Raw genomic sequence first — 14,718 nt, 5'->3', positions numbered from 1 at the left:
GATTCGGACCGGATTAGTTTGACCAAACTGCCCCGTAATTATTTATTTTCCCAAGTTAAAAATGGACCGTTGTGAAGGAAGCCTGGAGGCTCTTCTAGGCGTGAAGATAGTTGAAATGTCTAGGGATAGCCTGATGTTGACCTTATGGCCTTCAGTTCAGAGAAAGTCAAAAGAATAATGCGTGAACAATGACCTGTAACCTATGCAGACATTTAATTAACTGACATTTTGCAATTTATCAATTCATCGGCACAATATCGTCCACTTCATCTTTTAAGAGAGAAGTACGGCACTAGGAAAGTTGATATGTAACAAATCAGATCATTCATCTGTAGGCTACGTGCATAGCACTTTGTTTTAAGCATCAATTTGGTCCCATGTTCGTACCCCAACTGTGTGCAGCACCTGTTAAACTCTGTAATATCCCTCAAAACACAGGGATGACGATTCGCACGGGGATAAGTATTATCAGAGGACCTGGGAGTTTGCTGACAAACACTAGGTTTTTAGGTCTGGGATAACAACCTTCCTGCCAAGTAAAAAATGACTGCCGTGGCAGATTCGGACAAGACAAAAATGATGGATGTGGTGATTTATGCTTGTGCACATGATTGCATTATCTGAGCTCCCCCAGTAAAATGTATCCCGTCCGAATAGGGCTTTTGTCAATTGTCTGTACAATAGTGCTAATGCTTGCGTCACGACATGTCTTAGTATTTAGCCCATTTCATCGTGCGTGTGTGTTGACTTTGTTCTCCTCCCTCCTGTGCCCCTCATCCTCCTCCTTCCTCCCCCAGGCTCCGTGCACTATCCAGTGGGGGGAGTGTGACGTCCCCCCCTCCTTCCCCCGCCATGCCAAAGTACAAGCTGGCCGAGTATCGCTACGGCCGAGAGGAGATGTTAGCACTTTATATCAAAGAGAACAAGGTGAGCAGGAGGAAGCCACACGGTGCTCAGTCTTATGAAATGGGTGGTTGCAATGACCAAGATGAAGTCTCATCACTACTACTACTGATGCTACTACTACACCACTACTACTACTTATGCTACTACTACACCACTACTACTACTGATGCTATTACTACACCACTACTACTACTGATGCTACTACTACACCACTACTACTACTGATGCTACTACTACACCACTACTACTACTGATGCTACGACTACACCACTACTACTACTGATGCTACTACTACACCACTACTACTACTGATGCTATTACTACACCACTACTACTACTGATGCTACTACTACACCACTACTACTACTGATGCTACTACTACACCACTACTACTACTGATGCTACTACTACACCACTACTACTACTACTACTGATGCTACTACTACACCACTACTACTACTACTGATGCTACTACTACACCACTACTACTACTGATGCTATTACTACACCACTACTACTACTGATGCTACTACTACACCACTACTACTACTGATGCTATTACTACACCACTACTACTAATGATGCTATTACTACACCACTACTACTACTGATGCTACTACTACACCACTACTACTACTGATGCTACTACTACACCACTACTACTACTGATGCTACTACTACACCACTACTACTACTGATGCTACTATTCACTACTACTACTACTGATGCTACTATTCACTACACCACTACTACTACTGATGCTACTATTCACTACACCACTACTACTACTGATGCTATTACTACACCACTACTACTACTGATGCTACTACTACACCACTACTACTACTGATGCTATTACTACACCACTACTACTACTGATGCTACTACTACACCACTACTACTACTGATGCTACTACTACACCACTACTACTACTGATGCTACTACTACACCACTACTACTACTGATGCTACTACTACACCACTACTACTACTGATGCTACTACTACACTACTACTACTGATGCTACTACTACACCACTACTGCTACTGATGCTATTACTACACCACTACTACTACTGATGCTACTACTACACCACTACTACTACTGATGCTACTACTACACCACTACTACTACTGATGCTACTATTCACTACTACTACTACTGATGCTACTATTCACTACACCACTACTACTACTGATGCTACTATTCACTACACCACTACTACTACTGATGCTATTACTACACCACTACTACTACTGATGCTACTACTACACCACTACTACTACTGATGCTATTACTACACCACTACTACTACTGATGCTACTACTACACCACTACTACTACTGATGCTACTACTACACCACTACTACTACTGATGCTACTACTACACCACTACTACTACTGATGCTACTACTACACCACTACTACTACTGATGCTACTACTACACTACTACTACTGATGCTACTACTACACCACTACTGCTACTGATGCTATTACTACACCACTACTGCTACTGATGCTATTACTACACCACTACTACTACTGATGCTACTACTACACCACTACTACTACTGATGCTACTACTACACCACTACTACTACTGATGCTACTATTCACTACTACTACTACTACTGATGCTACTATTCACTACACCACTACTACTACTGATGCTACTACTACACCACTACTACTGATGCTACTACTACACCACTACTACTACTGATGCTACTACTACACCACTACTACTACTGATGCTATTACTACACCACTACTACTACTGATGCTACTACTTCACCACTACTACTACTGATGCTACTGCTACTGATGCTATTACTACACCACTACTGCTACTGATGCTATTACTACACCACTACTGCTACTGATGCTATTACTACACCACTACTACTACTGATGCTACTATTCACTACTACTACTGATGCTACTACTACACCACCACTACTACTACTACTGATGCTACTACTACACTACTACTACTGATACTACTACTACACCACTACTACTACTACTACTACTACTACTACTACTACACCACTACTACTACTACTACTACTACTACACCACTACTACTACTACTGATGCTACTACTACACCACTACTACTACTACTGATGCTACTACTACACCACTACTACTACTACTGATGCTACTACTACACCACTACTACTACTACTGATGCTACTACTACACCACTACTACTACTGATGCTACTACTACACCACTACCACTACTGATGCTACTACTACACCACTACCACTACTGATGCTACTACTACACCACTACCACTACTGATGCTACTATTACACCACTACTACTACTGATGCTACTATTACACCACTACTACTACTGATGCTACTATTACACCACTACTACTACTGATGCTACTATTACACCACTACCACACACACACACACACACACACACTTCCACTAATACACTACTGCTGCTGCTGCTACTACTATTACACCACTACTACTATTACACTACCACTACTATTACTACTATTATTATTATACCACGACTACTACTACTGCTATTTTATACCACTACTACTATTACACCGCTACTACTATTATACTACTACTACTATTACACCGCTACTACTATTACACCGCTACTACTACTACTACTATTACACCGCTACTACTACTACTACTATACACCGCTACTACTACTATTACACCGCTACTACTACTACTACTATTACTACTACTACTACTACTACTATTACACTACTACTACTACTACTATTACACCGCTACTACTACTACTATTACACCGCTACTACTACTACTATTACACCGCTACTACTACTACTATTACACCGCTACTACTACTACTATTACACCGCTACTACTACTACTATTACACCGCTACTACTACTACTATTACACCGCTACTACTACTACTATTACACCGCTACTACTATTACACCGCTACTACTATTACACCGCTACTACTATTACACCGCTACTACTACTACTATTACACCGCTACTACTACTACTACTACTATTACACCGCTGCTACTATTACGCTGCTGCTACTACTACTACTGCTACTACTCCGCTGCTACTTCTACTACTATTACTCCGCTGCTACTTCTACTACTATTACTCCGCTGCTACTACCCCACTAGTACTATTACTCCGCTGCTACTACTACTACTACACCACTAGTACTATTACGCTGCTGCTGCTGCTACTACTACTACTACTACTATTACTCCGCTGCTACTACTACTACTATTACACCACTAGTACTATTACTCCGCTGCTACTACTACTATTACACCACTAGTACTATTACGCTGCTGCTACTACTACTACTACTACTACTACTACTACTACTACTACTACTCCGCTGCTACTACTACTACTATTACTCCGATGTTACTACTACTACTATTACTCCGCTGCTGCTACTACTACTACTATTACTCCGCTGCTACTACTACTACTACTATTACTCCGCTGCTACTACTACTACTACTATTACTCCGCTGCTACTACTACTACTACTATTACTCCGCTGCTACTACTACTACTACTATTACTCCGCTGCTACTACTATTACTCCGATGTTACTACTACTACTATTACTCCGCTGCTGCTACTACTACTACTATTACTCCGCTGCTACTACACCACTAGTACTATTACTCCGCTGCTACTACTAGTACTATTACTCCGCTGCTACTACTACTACTATTACTCCGCTACTACTACTACTACTATTACTCCGCTGCTACTACTACTACTAGTACTCCGCTGCTACTACTACTATTACACCACTAGTACTATTACGCTGCTGCTGCTACTACTCCGCTGCTACTACACCACTAGTACTATTACTCCGCTGCTACTACTAGTACTATTACTCCGCTGCTACTACTACTACTACTACTATTACTATTACTCCGCTGCCACTACTACTACTATTACTCCGCTGCTACTACTACTACTATTACTCCGCTGCTACTACTACTACTATTACTCCGATGTTACTACTACTACTATTACTCCGCTGCTGCTACTACTACTACTATTACTCCGCTGCTACTACACCACTAGTACTATTACTCCGCTGCTACTACTACTACTACTCCGCTACTACTACTACTACTATTACTCCGCTACTACTACTACTACTACTATTACACCACTAGTACTATTACGCCGCTGCTACTACTACTACTATTACACCACTAGTACTATTACGCTGCTGCTGCTACTACTACTGCTACTACTCCGCTGCTACTACTACTACTATTACTCCGCTGCTACTACACCACTAGTACTATTACTCCGCTGCTACTACTACTACTACTACTATTACTCCGCTGCTACTACTACTACTATTACTCCGCTGCTACTACACCACTAGTACTATTACTCCGCTGCTACTACTACTATTACACCACTAGTACTATTACTATTACACCACTACCGCTACTACTACTACTGTTACCACTTAGTCCGGCAGTAGGCTGAATCTGGGTCAGTGCAACCTGCCCTAATTGTGAAAACTGGCCTGTTGTGACCTACCAGTGTGAGAGTCTATGCTACAATTGTACAGTTGAGTGTTGGATCATTCCAGTCCCATAGGAAGTAGTGTTTGTTTACATTGTGTTGTTTTGTTCTTTGTTGTTGTGTCCAGGCCCCAGAGGACATGCAGGATAAGGAGTTTGCTGCTATTCTGCAAGATGAGCCCATGCAGCCACTGGCACTGGAGCCTCTCACTGAGGAGGAGCAGGTCGGTCAGACACACACACACGCACGCACACACACTTGTTCCCACCCATCTGGCATTCTGTACATTCCTCCGTTCTCTTCTACCAGAGGAACTTCTCCATGTCTGTGAACAGCGTGGCTGTGATGAGGCTCATGGGTAAAGGAGGTGGAGTCGCCCCAGCGGGCATGGCCCGAGGCAGAGGCACCACACGAGGTGGAGGCCGAGGTGAGAAGAAACACACGTGTTGTTGCCCTCAAGACACTGATCTAAGATAACCATTTGTGGGGGGAAAGCAAATATTTACGTTAGGATTTAGGGAGGGTAAGCTGATCCCAGATCTGTGCCTATGGGTGAATTCTAACCAAATGAAAGGCGCACTGAGCTCAAGCCATAACAACACAAAAGGTAAACAGTTTATTTAAGCCAGGCTTGCTTTTATGTGTTTAGCTTTTGTGATCTCATCTGACGTCTGGGATTCCTCTTGGCCCTGTCTAAATAGTCCCTGTCTTACTGCCTTGCTTATGTGCTCACCTTGTTAAACTCACAGTACTTATGTACTCCCTTTGCTTGCACAGCGTTGTTTGCATATGAATCTCAAGTGTGTCCGGTCTGGTAGAGTGAAGGAAATGGCAGTTTGTTTTGAGTGTGATTTTGAGCGTGTCTCTGTGTGTTCTTGTTCCAGGGCGAGGCCGAGGAGAGAGTGGAGGATTCTACCAAAGAAGTATTGAGGAGGGAGAGGTGGGCTTCGGCCGCGGAGCCAGAGAGATCTATCGCAGCCAGAGCTGGGATGACAGGTAAACACTCACTGCCTCTGTTACTACCCTGTCTCTCTCTACTGTTTCACTCGTTCCCCATTTGCCTTGAAATCTGAAATGATTAGTCATTTTAGGATGTGAATGAGAAGCTTATTGGTTACTAAGTAACCGGAGGAGCGATTTTTAGATTTAATTGAAATTGTTGAAGGCGTCCTTAATCCAAGTGACTCGTCTTTCAGAAATGACCTTCCCGGCTCAGATAAAGGTAAGGCTTAAAATGTAAGAGTAACTTGGAAAATAGAAGTTATTCTCCCCCTCCTCCTCCTCCAGGGGCGAGAGGCGTTTTGAGAAGCCTGCACGTGCCAGGGAGGGGGTACGTGTTGGATTAGAGGAGGTGACGGGTGTCCCTGTGCCGGGGGTGCCGAGGAAGGACTACACGCGGTCTGACAGTGAGAACTGGCGTACCCTCAGAGAGGAGCAGGAGGAAGAGGAGGGGGCCGACCCAGGAGGCAGCTGGAGACTGGCCGGAGCACGTAGATTAGATGGTAGCGCACACACACACTCTTCTGGAGACGTACACACAGCACAGAGTGATGTCACCTTATCTCTATCTTTCCCTTCATCTCTCTCTCTCTCTTTCAGACGGAGGTCCAAGGTCTGCAGGCTGGCGGGAGCACGACGGTCCAGTTGAGGGTCGTCGCAGGAAGTGTGAGTTTGACTTCGGAGGAGGTCGCAGGCGGGCCGGGAGCGAAGGGTTAGATGACGACAGAGACGGACTGCCTGAGTGGTGCACTGATGAAGAGGACGGAGAAATGGGCACCTTCGACGCATCCGGAGCTTTCCTCCCCCTATCCAAGGTAGGGTGTTGGTGTGTTAGTGTGCATGCGTGCAAGGAGGTCGTCTACAAATATGCCTGTCTTTCTGTGTCTAGTTATTCTGTGAATTCAGTTGGTGGGTGACAGTAATACATTTTCAGCTAATTGTGTCTGTCTCTGTCAAAGGATGAGGAGTTTGACTTCCAGGGGATAGAGGAGGAGGAAGAGAGCCTGTCTGGCATGGAGAGGATCATGAATGGAGGACAGAGAGGTGAGGGAGCTGCACTCTTTCTTACCTTTAGTTACTTTTTAATTGATATCTTTATCTCAAAGGTTTATGAGTGTTTTTCAACTCAATCTCTCCTAATTAAAAGTCATTTAAAAAATAACGTTCTATTTTCTGGCCTTTTTTCCCCCTCACCCTCTCCTCGCTCTAGTTGACGTCAAGGAATCAGCCAGTGACGGGGAGGTGAAGAACAGAACCAGCCCCCCCTCCTCCTCTCCCCCTGCCCCTCCAGCCCTGGGCCTCAACCCCCCCATGCCCCAGCTCTCCCTCACAGTGGCTGAGCTGGAGGCCTCTCAGATGGCCGACAGCCACCCTCTTCCTGCTCCTCTCCCTGCTCCTGCTCCTCTCGCTGTTCCTGTCCCTGCCAAGGCCAGCAAGATGCCAAGTGAAGGTACTAGTGTTCTGTGTTACTCTTTCTTTCTCTCTTTAATGAAGTTTAAATGATTTGAATTTTACAGACCTGTGAAAAAGAAACCATTTATAGATAGAAATTGTGTGAACACTAGCCATGTTCTCTCTGTGTTTTAACTCTGTGTCCTCCCCACTGACTCATTGCTCTGTTGTTGTAGTAGTAGTTCCTGAAGGATCACCAGCAGAGGGCTCCACCACCCAGCAGAGCCCCAGCACCTCCTCCAGTCTGCCTTCACCCCCTCCCTCCGTCTCCTCCTCCTCTGCTGCTACCCACCTCCCCCCGCCACCAGGGGGTGACACCGAGGACGACGAGGGCATGAAGCACCTGCAACAGGTACGAACACTACTAGTCTGGGGACGGGTTTCCTGAACACATATGAAACCCTGGACTAAAAAGCACCTTCAATTGAGAATTTCCTCTTTGGTTTGGTCCGAAACAACACTCGGGTCTCAGTATGTAGTAATATTACAGAGGAAACATTGGTAAGAGTACAGCCCAGATAAGTGATGTAGTGTTTTATGACCCCCCCGTCTGTCTGTCTTCCTCTGTGTGCAGGAGGCAGAGAAGATGGTGGCGTCCCTGCAGGACACATCTCTAGAGGAGGAGTGTTTTACCCAGACGCTGCAGGAGAGCAGAAACACAGCCTCCGCCCTGCCCCTCTCCCACGACGCTGCCATGAAGTGGTTCTACAAGGACCCCCAGGCAGAGATCCAGGGTACACGCACACAGTCGCAACATACATACACACTTGCACATAGGCCAAATGTGGGGAGACGCACACAATCACATGTACACATACAAAACCATACACACCAGTGGAGGCTGCTGAGGGGAGGACGGCTCACAATAATGGCTGGAACGGCGCGAATGGCATCAAATGCATGGAAGCCAAATGTTTGTTGTATTTGATAGCATTCCACTTATTCCGCACCAGCCATTACCACGAGCCCGTTCTCCCCAATTAAGGTGCCACCAACCTCCTGTGACACACACAGGAAATTGCAGATACCCTAGGCAACAACTTGCACCTCTCACCTGTCTGCCATCTCTTCTCACCCTCTTTCCCCTCACAACATCCTCCCTCTCGCCCTCTTTCCCCTCACAACATCCTCCCTCTCGCCCTCTTTCCCCTCACAACATCCTCCCTCTCGCCCTCTTTCCCCTCACAACACCCTCCCTCTCGCCCTCTTTCCCCTCACAACACCCTCCCTCTCGCCCTCTTTCCCCTCACAACATCCTCCCTCTCGCCCTCTTTCCCCTCACAACACCCTCCCTCGCCCTCTTTCCCCTCACAACATCCTCCCTCTCGCCCTCTTTCCCCTCACAACACCCTCCCTCTCGCCCTCTTTCCCCTCACAACATCCTCCCTCTCGCCCTCTTTTCTCCTATACCTTCATTTGTGTGTCACTACTCTCCCTCCACCCCCCCGTAGGTCCGTTCACCACGCTGGAGATGTACGAGTGGTTCCAGGCAGGTTACTTCTCCATGTCTCTGCTGGTGAAGAGGGGCTGCGACGAGGGCTTCCAGCCGCTGGGCGACGTCATCAAGATGTGGGGGCGCGTGCCTTTCGCCCCCGGGCCCTCCCCACCGCCCCTGCTGGTGAGACCTCCACCACCGCGCCCTCAGCCGCTGCCACCCCGGGGTCCTGCTGTGAGTGAGGCAGCTGGGGATAGGGTGGGGAGGATGGTATGTGGAGACGTACACGTAGCCTGTATGTATCTCATGTGTGTGTGACTGTTCCTGTATTTCTCCTGTGTGTTCCTCTCAGGGTAACATGGATCAGGACCGTCTGAAGAAGCAGCAGCAACAGGACTTGGCAGCAGCAGCTCTCTATCAGCAGCTCCAGCAGCAGCAGCAGCTATTCCAGCTCATCAACAGGTACCTCCATAGGGAAAAAATGACACATTACGTTTTGTGGACAATGGAATCGGAACTAAGCAAAGTGGAGCCACTTATCAAATAAAGGTGTAACAAAAGGAAAAGGCTATAACAAAATAATAATCTTGCAGCTGATATCAGGGGTTGGAACTATATTTATTTTGAAATCGTTTCATTCTGAATTAGGCCCACAGATTATACCTACGGAGGAGCGGCTTCTATGAATGAACTTTGAATGTGTTTGAACTTCAGAGAGTTGGCTTAATGTTGGACCAGCTAGCTAGCTAACAAGCTTGAGTGTGCAGAGCAGCACCAGAATATAAATAACACGTTTTTTTTGTAGTTAATAAAGCCAATGTAAAACATAACTGGCATTGAAAAGTTTAATCGATTCTTCTCCAATAAAACATTTCTCTCCCTTATTTCGGAGTCACACTTTTAACATCAGTAGGCTACTAGACTATGCTTTGAAAGAGGAGGGACAAGTTGCCTACGCACACATACTAGCAACGCTTTTTGTGGGGCTGGGGAAAAAAATGCCCAGAACCTAAAATAAATTATTAATCTGTTCCCATTCTTTTAAAATAAAAGAATTCTGTTCTGGAACAGTATAGGTCACTTTCGTTCCCGGTTCTAATTCTGTTCCTCAAAAAATGTCAGTCTTTTCCGGTTTTCGGTTCTGTTCCCGGTTCCAACCCCTGTCTGGTAAGCATTTCCCTTGCAGTTTCCATGTTTTTACAAGTCTCTCGCTTTTGTGTCCTAGGTGTGGAGAACAAGGTATGATGCCTTCAGTGAACAGGTCAATGTCAGTGCCAGATACAGGGTCCATGTGGGACATGCATACCTCAGCTTCACAGCAATCAGGTACATTGACGCATACGAATACATTCATCAATCAATGTCAGTGCTTGTGAATTTTTTGCTCACTGCCACAGTATAGAGTGAGATGACTTTCCAACACTCTCTTATCCCCCCCTTCTCTCTCCTGTCCATGCAGGCGGTGAAGCCAGTTTATGGGACTTAACAATGAATTCTTCAACTCAGGGTCCAACACTCGAACAGCTTCAGAAGGTGAGTGCTGGCGCCCTCTGGCGGTGGGAACCTAGTAACACACCATAGTAGATTTCCACATAAATTTATGTGACTGACCGCCTGGATTCGGTCGTATGTAGAAAAAAATTAAATTGTGTTTTTTATATTGGATTAAAGAGACAGCTAGAAAATGGTACATCATACACTGCAGTTGGGGCACAATGGGAATGTAATTCTGCTTTGAAAGTTGATAAACTTGTAATCCCACTTTTGAGAGAATAGCCCTTTTGGTACATCTACTGAAGAGCTCTTCTTTGTCTACACCCATTCAGCATCGTTCACACCCTCTAAAGCCTTAGCCCCACCCATCTCGTTAAGGATTCCCATGTGACGCCATGTGCTAAACAGAGTGAGTAGTGTAGTTAACAGCCAAAGATATCAAAGTGGTAATAGGAGTAGCCTACAATAAGAAAAAAACGAGGTAAAAATTTACTATCTAATCGTTGGCCTATATCCTAATCTGAATTTGGTGCAAGTCATGTTGTTCACATTACCGTTTCTGGTAAACACAGGCAATATCAAATCTACGTTTATTTGTCACATGTACAGGATACAGAAGGTGTAAACGGTACAGTGAAATGGTTACTTACATAGTAGCAATATCAAAAACAGTGTCCAGATAAAAAATATTTGTATAAATATTTAATAATTATTACATGACGCCATCCGACACTCTTGTCTAAATTGATGGGTCATGTGAAAGAAATGCTATAACCACCGCCAAACAACATCTAGCTAAGTGGATGGGTCACTTGTCATGTTCATAAAATACAATAGATGAGTGTAATCACACCTGGCTAACTTGATGAGTAATGTAATCATCTGTCGAAGTGGAGTCTTTGTTTCGACACGTAGCTAGCTAAACAATGAACCGGCATAATCCCAACTCATACTACTACCAATACAAAACATTGTCATCGCTGTAGTATGAATCTGCAGGTAACTAAAGCTAACCAACTAGGTTCAATGTTAGCAAGCTAACATTAGGCTATAAGGCTATAACTAGCAATACAAATGGATTTCTGGTTCAAATAATATTACTACACAGATCATACACGTAACGTTAGCTAGCGAGCCAGCAAGCTAACGTTCACTAGCTAGCTAACAGTACGCTTTTAACTTGCAGCTAGACTCTTACCCATGTACATGGAACAATTTAACTCAGGTTTGTTTGGCCAGCGTTATGTCAAGTCACTCCGGTTCACACTGACCGTGGCGTGTGCAGAAAGTAGCCCATCACTTTTTCCCACTGATCTGTATATAGCGCCTGCTAAGTTCAGGGGCATCAATGTTGTTGAGAAAAGTAGCATAACTTTTATAGTTCTTGATGGCTTACGTTATATCTTTCAAAAACGCTGCAGTAGAAAGGACTATCAACATATACTGAGCAGCTCACGTTATAGACAGAAGCATGCTACATGGAAGACCAATCGAAACTCATCTCCCGTGCTTCTACACCTGCATTACTAGCTGTTTGGGGTTTTAGGCTGGGTGTCTGTACAGCACTTCGAGATATTAGCTGATGTACGAAGGGCTATATAAAATAAAATTGAATTGAATTGAATTGAATTTCCAGCCCATCCATTATCTCAGCCAATCATGGCTAGCGGGAATGGCTTCCTGTCATGGCTTCCTGTCTTTCCGCGGCTAAACCAACTAAGCTTGTAATTAAACAATTGTATTTACAGATGGAATTCATGTTTGTTATGAGGACACATGAAAGTTCACATGTTCCAGATGGCATTTCTGCCCCAAAAAACACATTTTTATTTTTTTAAATAAAGACGTTCGCCTCTCCTGTGAAGTAGTGACATGCGACATACGCCTAGCTTCCTGAAATGGGTCACATACAGTACTAGTCAAAAGTTTGGACACACCTACTCATTCAAGGGTTTTTCTTTCTTTTGACTATTTTCTGCATTGTAGAATAATAGTGACGACATCAAAACTATCAAATAACACACATGGAATCATGTAACCAAAAAAAGTGTTCAACAAATCAAAATAAGTTTTATATTTGACATTCTTCAAAGTAGCCACTCTTTGCCTTGACAGCTTTGCACACTCTTGGCATTCTCTCAACCAGCTTCATGTCACCTTTACCTGTCATCAACGCAAAGGGTGGCTACTTTGAAGAATCTCGAATATAAAATATATTTTGAGTTGTTTAACACTTTGGTTTCTACAATGTAGAAAATAGTCAAAATAAAGAAAAACCCTTGAATGAGTAGGTGTGTACAAACTTTTGACTGGTACTGTATATCAAACTGAGGATATCTTGGAACCAAGAGTCTTTCAGTCTCTGAATTCAGCTGGCATGTCTACACTGGATTCTGAAAGTTTTAAGACCCCATCCCTTTTTCCACATTTTGTTGTGTTACAGCCTTTAATTCTAAAATGGATTAAATAAAACAAATTCCTCAACAATTTACACACAATACCCCATCATGACAAAGTGAAAACAGGTTTTTAGAAATTTTAACATTTAGTTACAAATAAATAACAGAAATACCTTACGTTTTCAAACCCTTTGCTATGAGATTCAAAATTGAGCTTAGGTATGTCCTGTTGATCATCCTTGAGATGTTACTACAACTTGATTGGAGTCCACCTGTGGTAAATTCAGTTGATTGGACATGATTTGGAAAGGCACACATTTGTCTATATAAGGTCCCACAGTTGACAGTGCATGTCAGAGCAAAAACCAAACTATGAGATCAAAGGAATTGTCCGGAGAGCTCCGATACAGGATTGTGTCAAGGCACAGATCTGCGGTAGGGTACCAAAAAGTGACTGCAGCATTGAAGGTCCCCAAGAACACTGGCCTCCATCCTTAAATGGAAGAAGTTTGGAACCACCAAGACTCTTTCTAGAGCTGGCCCACCGGCCAAACTGAGCAATCGGGGAAGAAGGGCCTTGGTCAGGGAGGTGACCAAGAACCCGATGGTCACTCTGACAGAGATCCTCTGTGGAGATGGGAGAACCTTCCAGAAGGACAACCATCTCTACAGCACTCCACCCATCAGACCTTTATGGTAGAGTGGCCAGACGGAAGCCACTCCTCAGTAAAAAGCACATGGCAGCCCACTTGGAGTTTGCCAATAGGCACCTAAAGGACTCTCAGACCATGAGAAACAAGATTCTCTGGTCTGATGAAACCAAGATTGAACTCTTTAGCCTGAATGCAAAGTGTCGCATCTGGAGGAAACCTGGCACCATCCTTACGATGAAGCATGGTGGTGGCAGCATGCTGTGGGGATGTTTTTCAGCGGCAGGGACTGAGAGACTAGTCAGGATTAAGGGAAGGATGAACGGAGCAAAGTACAGAAAGATCCTTGATGAAAACCTGTTCCAGAGCGCTCAGGACCTCCAACTGGGACGAAGGTTCACCTTCCAACATGACAACAACTCTAAGCACGCAGCCAAGACAATGCAGGAGTGGCTTCGGGACAAGTCTCTGAATGTCCTTGAGTGGCCCAGCCAGGGCCTGGACTTGAACCCGATCTAACATCTCTGGAGAGGTCTGAAAATAGCTGTGCAGCAACACTCCTCATCTGACCTGACAGAGCTTGAGAGAATCTGCAGAGAAAAATGGGAGAATTTCCCCAAATACAGGCGTGCCAAGGTTGCAGCGTCGTACCCAAGAAGACTCACGGCCGTAATCACTGCCAAAGGTGCTTCAATGAAGTACTGAGTAAATGGTCTCAATACTTATGTAAATGTGATATTTTAGTTTATTTGTAATAAATAAAACCTGTTTTTACTTTGTCATTATGGGGTATCGTGTGTGTGGATTGATGGGGGGGGGGGGGGGACAATTTAA

At 44.6% G+C, this 14,718-nt stretch overlaps 1 protein-coding gene across 6 annotated transcripts in view; it reads left to right on the top strand.

Moving 5' to 3' along the window:
• Positions 1 to 14,718, top strand: part of LOC139534455 (GRB10-interacting GYF protein 1-like) — a 41,071-nt gene that overhangs the window by 10,298 nt on the left and 16,055 nt on the right. For 3 of the 6 annotated variants that reach the window (XM_071333616.1, XM_071333618.1, XM_071333617.1), the window contains exons 4-17: positions 798 to 927; positions 5,583 to 5,678; positions 5,765 to 5,882; positions 6,340 to 6,451; positions 6,743 to 6,957; positions 7,055 to 7,269; positions 7,414 to 7,498; positions 7,665 to 7,904; positions 8,083 to 8,258; positions 8,481 to 8,640; positions 9,358 to 9,611; positions 9,694 to 9,803; positions 10,567 to 10,667; positions 10,801 to 10,874. In XM_071333616.1, the coding sequence (XP_071189717.1) occupies positions 798 to 927; positions 5,583 to 5,678; positions 5,765 to 5,882; positions 6,340 to 6,451; positions 6,743 to 6,957; positions 7,055 to 7,269; positions 7,414 to 7,498; positions 7,665 to 7,904; positions 8,083 to 8,258; positions 8,481 to 8,640; positions 9,358 to 9,611; positions 9,694 to 9,803; positions 10,567 to 10,667; positions 10,801 to 10,874 (2,086 nt within the window). The remainder of the gene's footprint in view (positions 1 to 797; positions 928 to 5,582; positions 5,679 to 5,764; positions 5,883 to 6,339; positions 6,452 to 6,742; positions 6,958 to 7,054; positions 7,270 to 7,413; positions 7,499 to 7,664; positions 7,905 to 8,082; positions 8,259 to 8,480; positions 8,641 to 9,357; positions 9,612 to 9,693; positions 9,804 to 10,566; positions 10,668 to 10,800; positions 10,875 to 14,718) is intronic. The other 3 variants (XM_071333619.1, XM_071333622.1, XM_071333621.1) reach the window with 3 other exon arrangements.

Source organism: Salvelinus alpinus, chromosome 11 (genome assembly GCF_045679555.1).
Source record: "Salvelinus alpinus chromosome 11, SLU_Salpinus.1, whole genome shotgun sequence".
Taxonomy (NCBI): domain Eukaryota; kingdom Metazoa; phylum Chordata; class Actinopteri; order Salmoniformes; family Salmonidae; genus Salvelinus; species Salvelinus alpinus.
The sequence above is the reverse complement of the archived record's forward strand: the minus strand, read 5'-3'. Positions and strand labels throughout refer to the sequence as shown.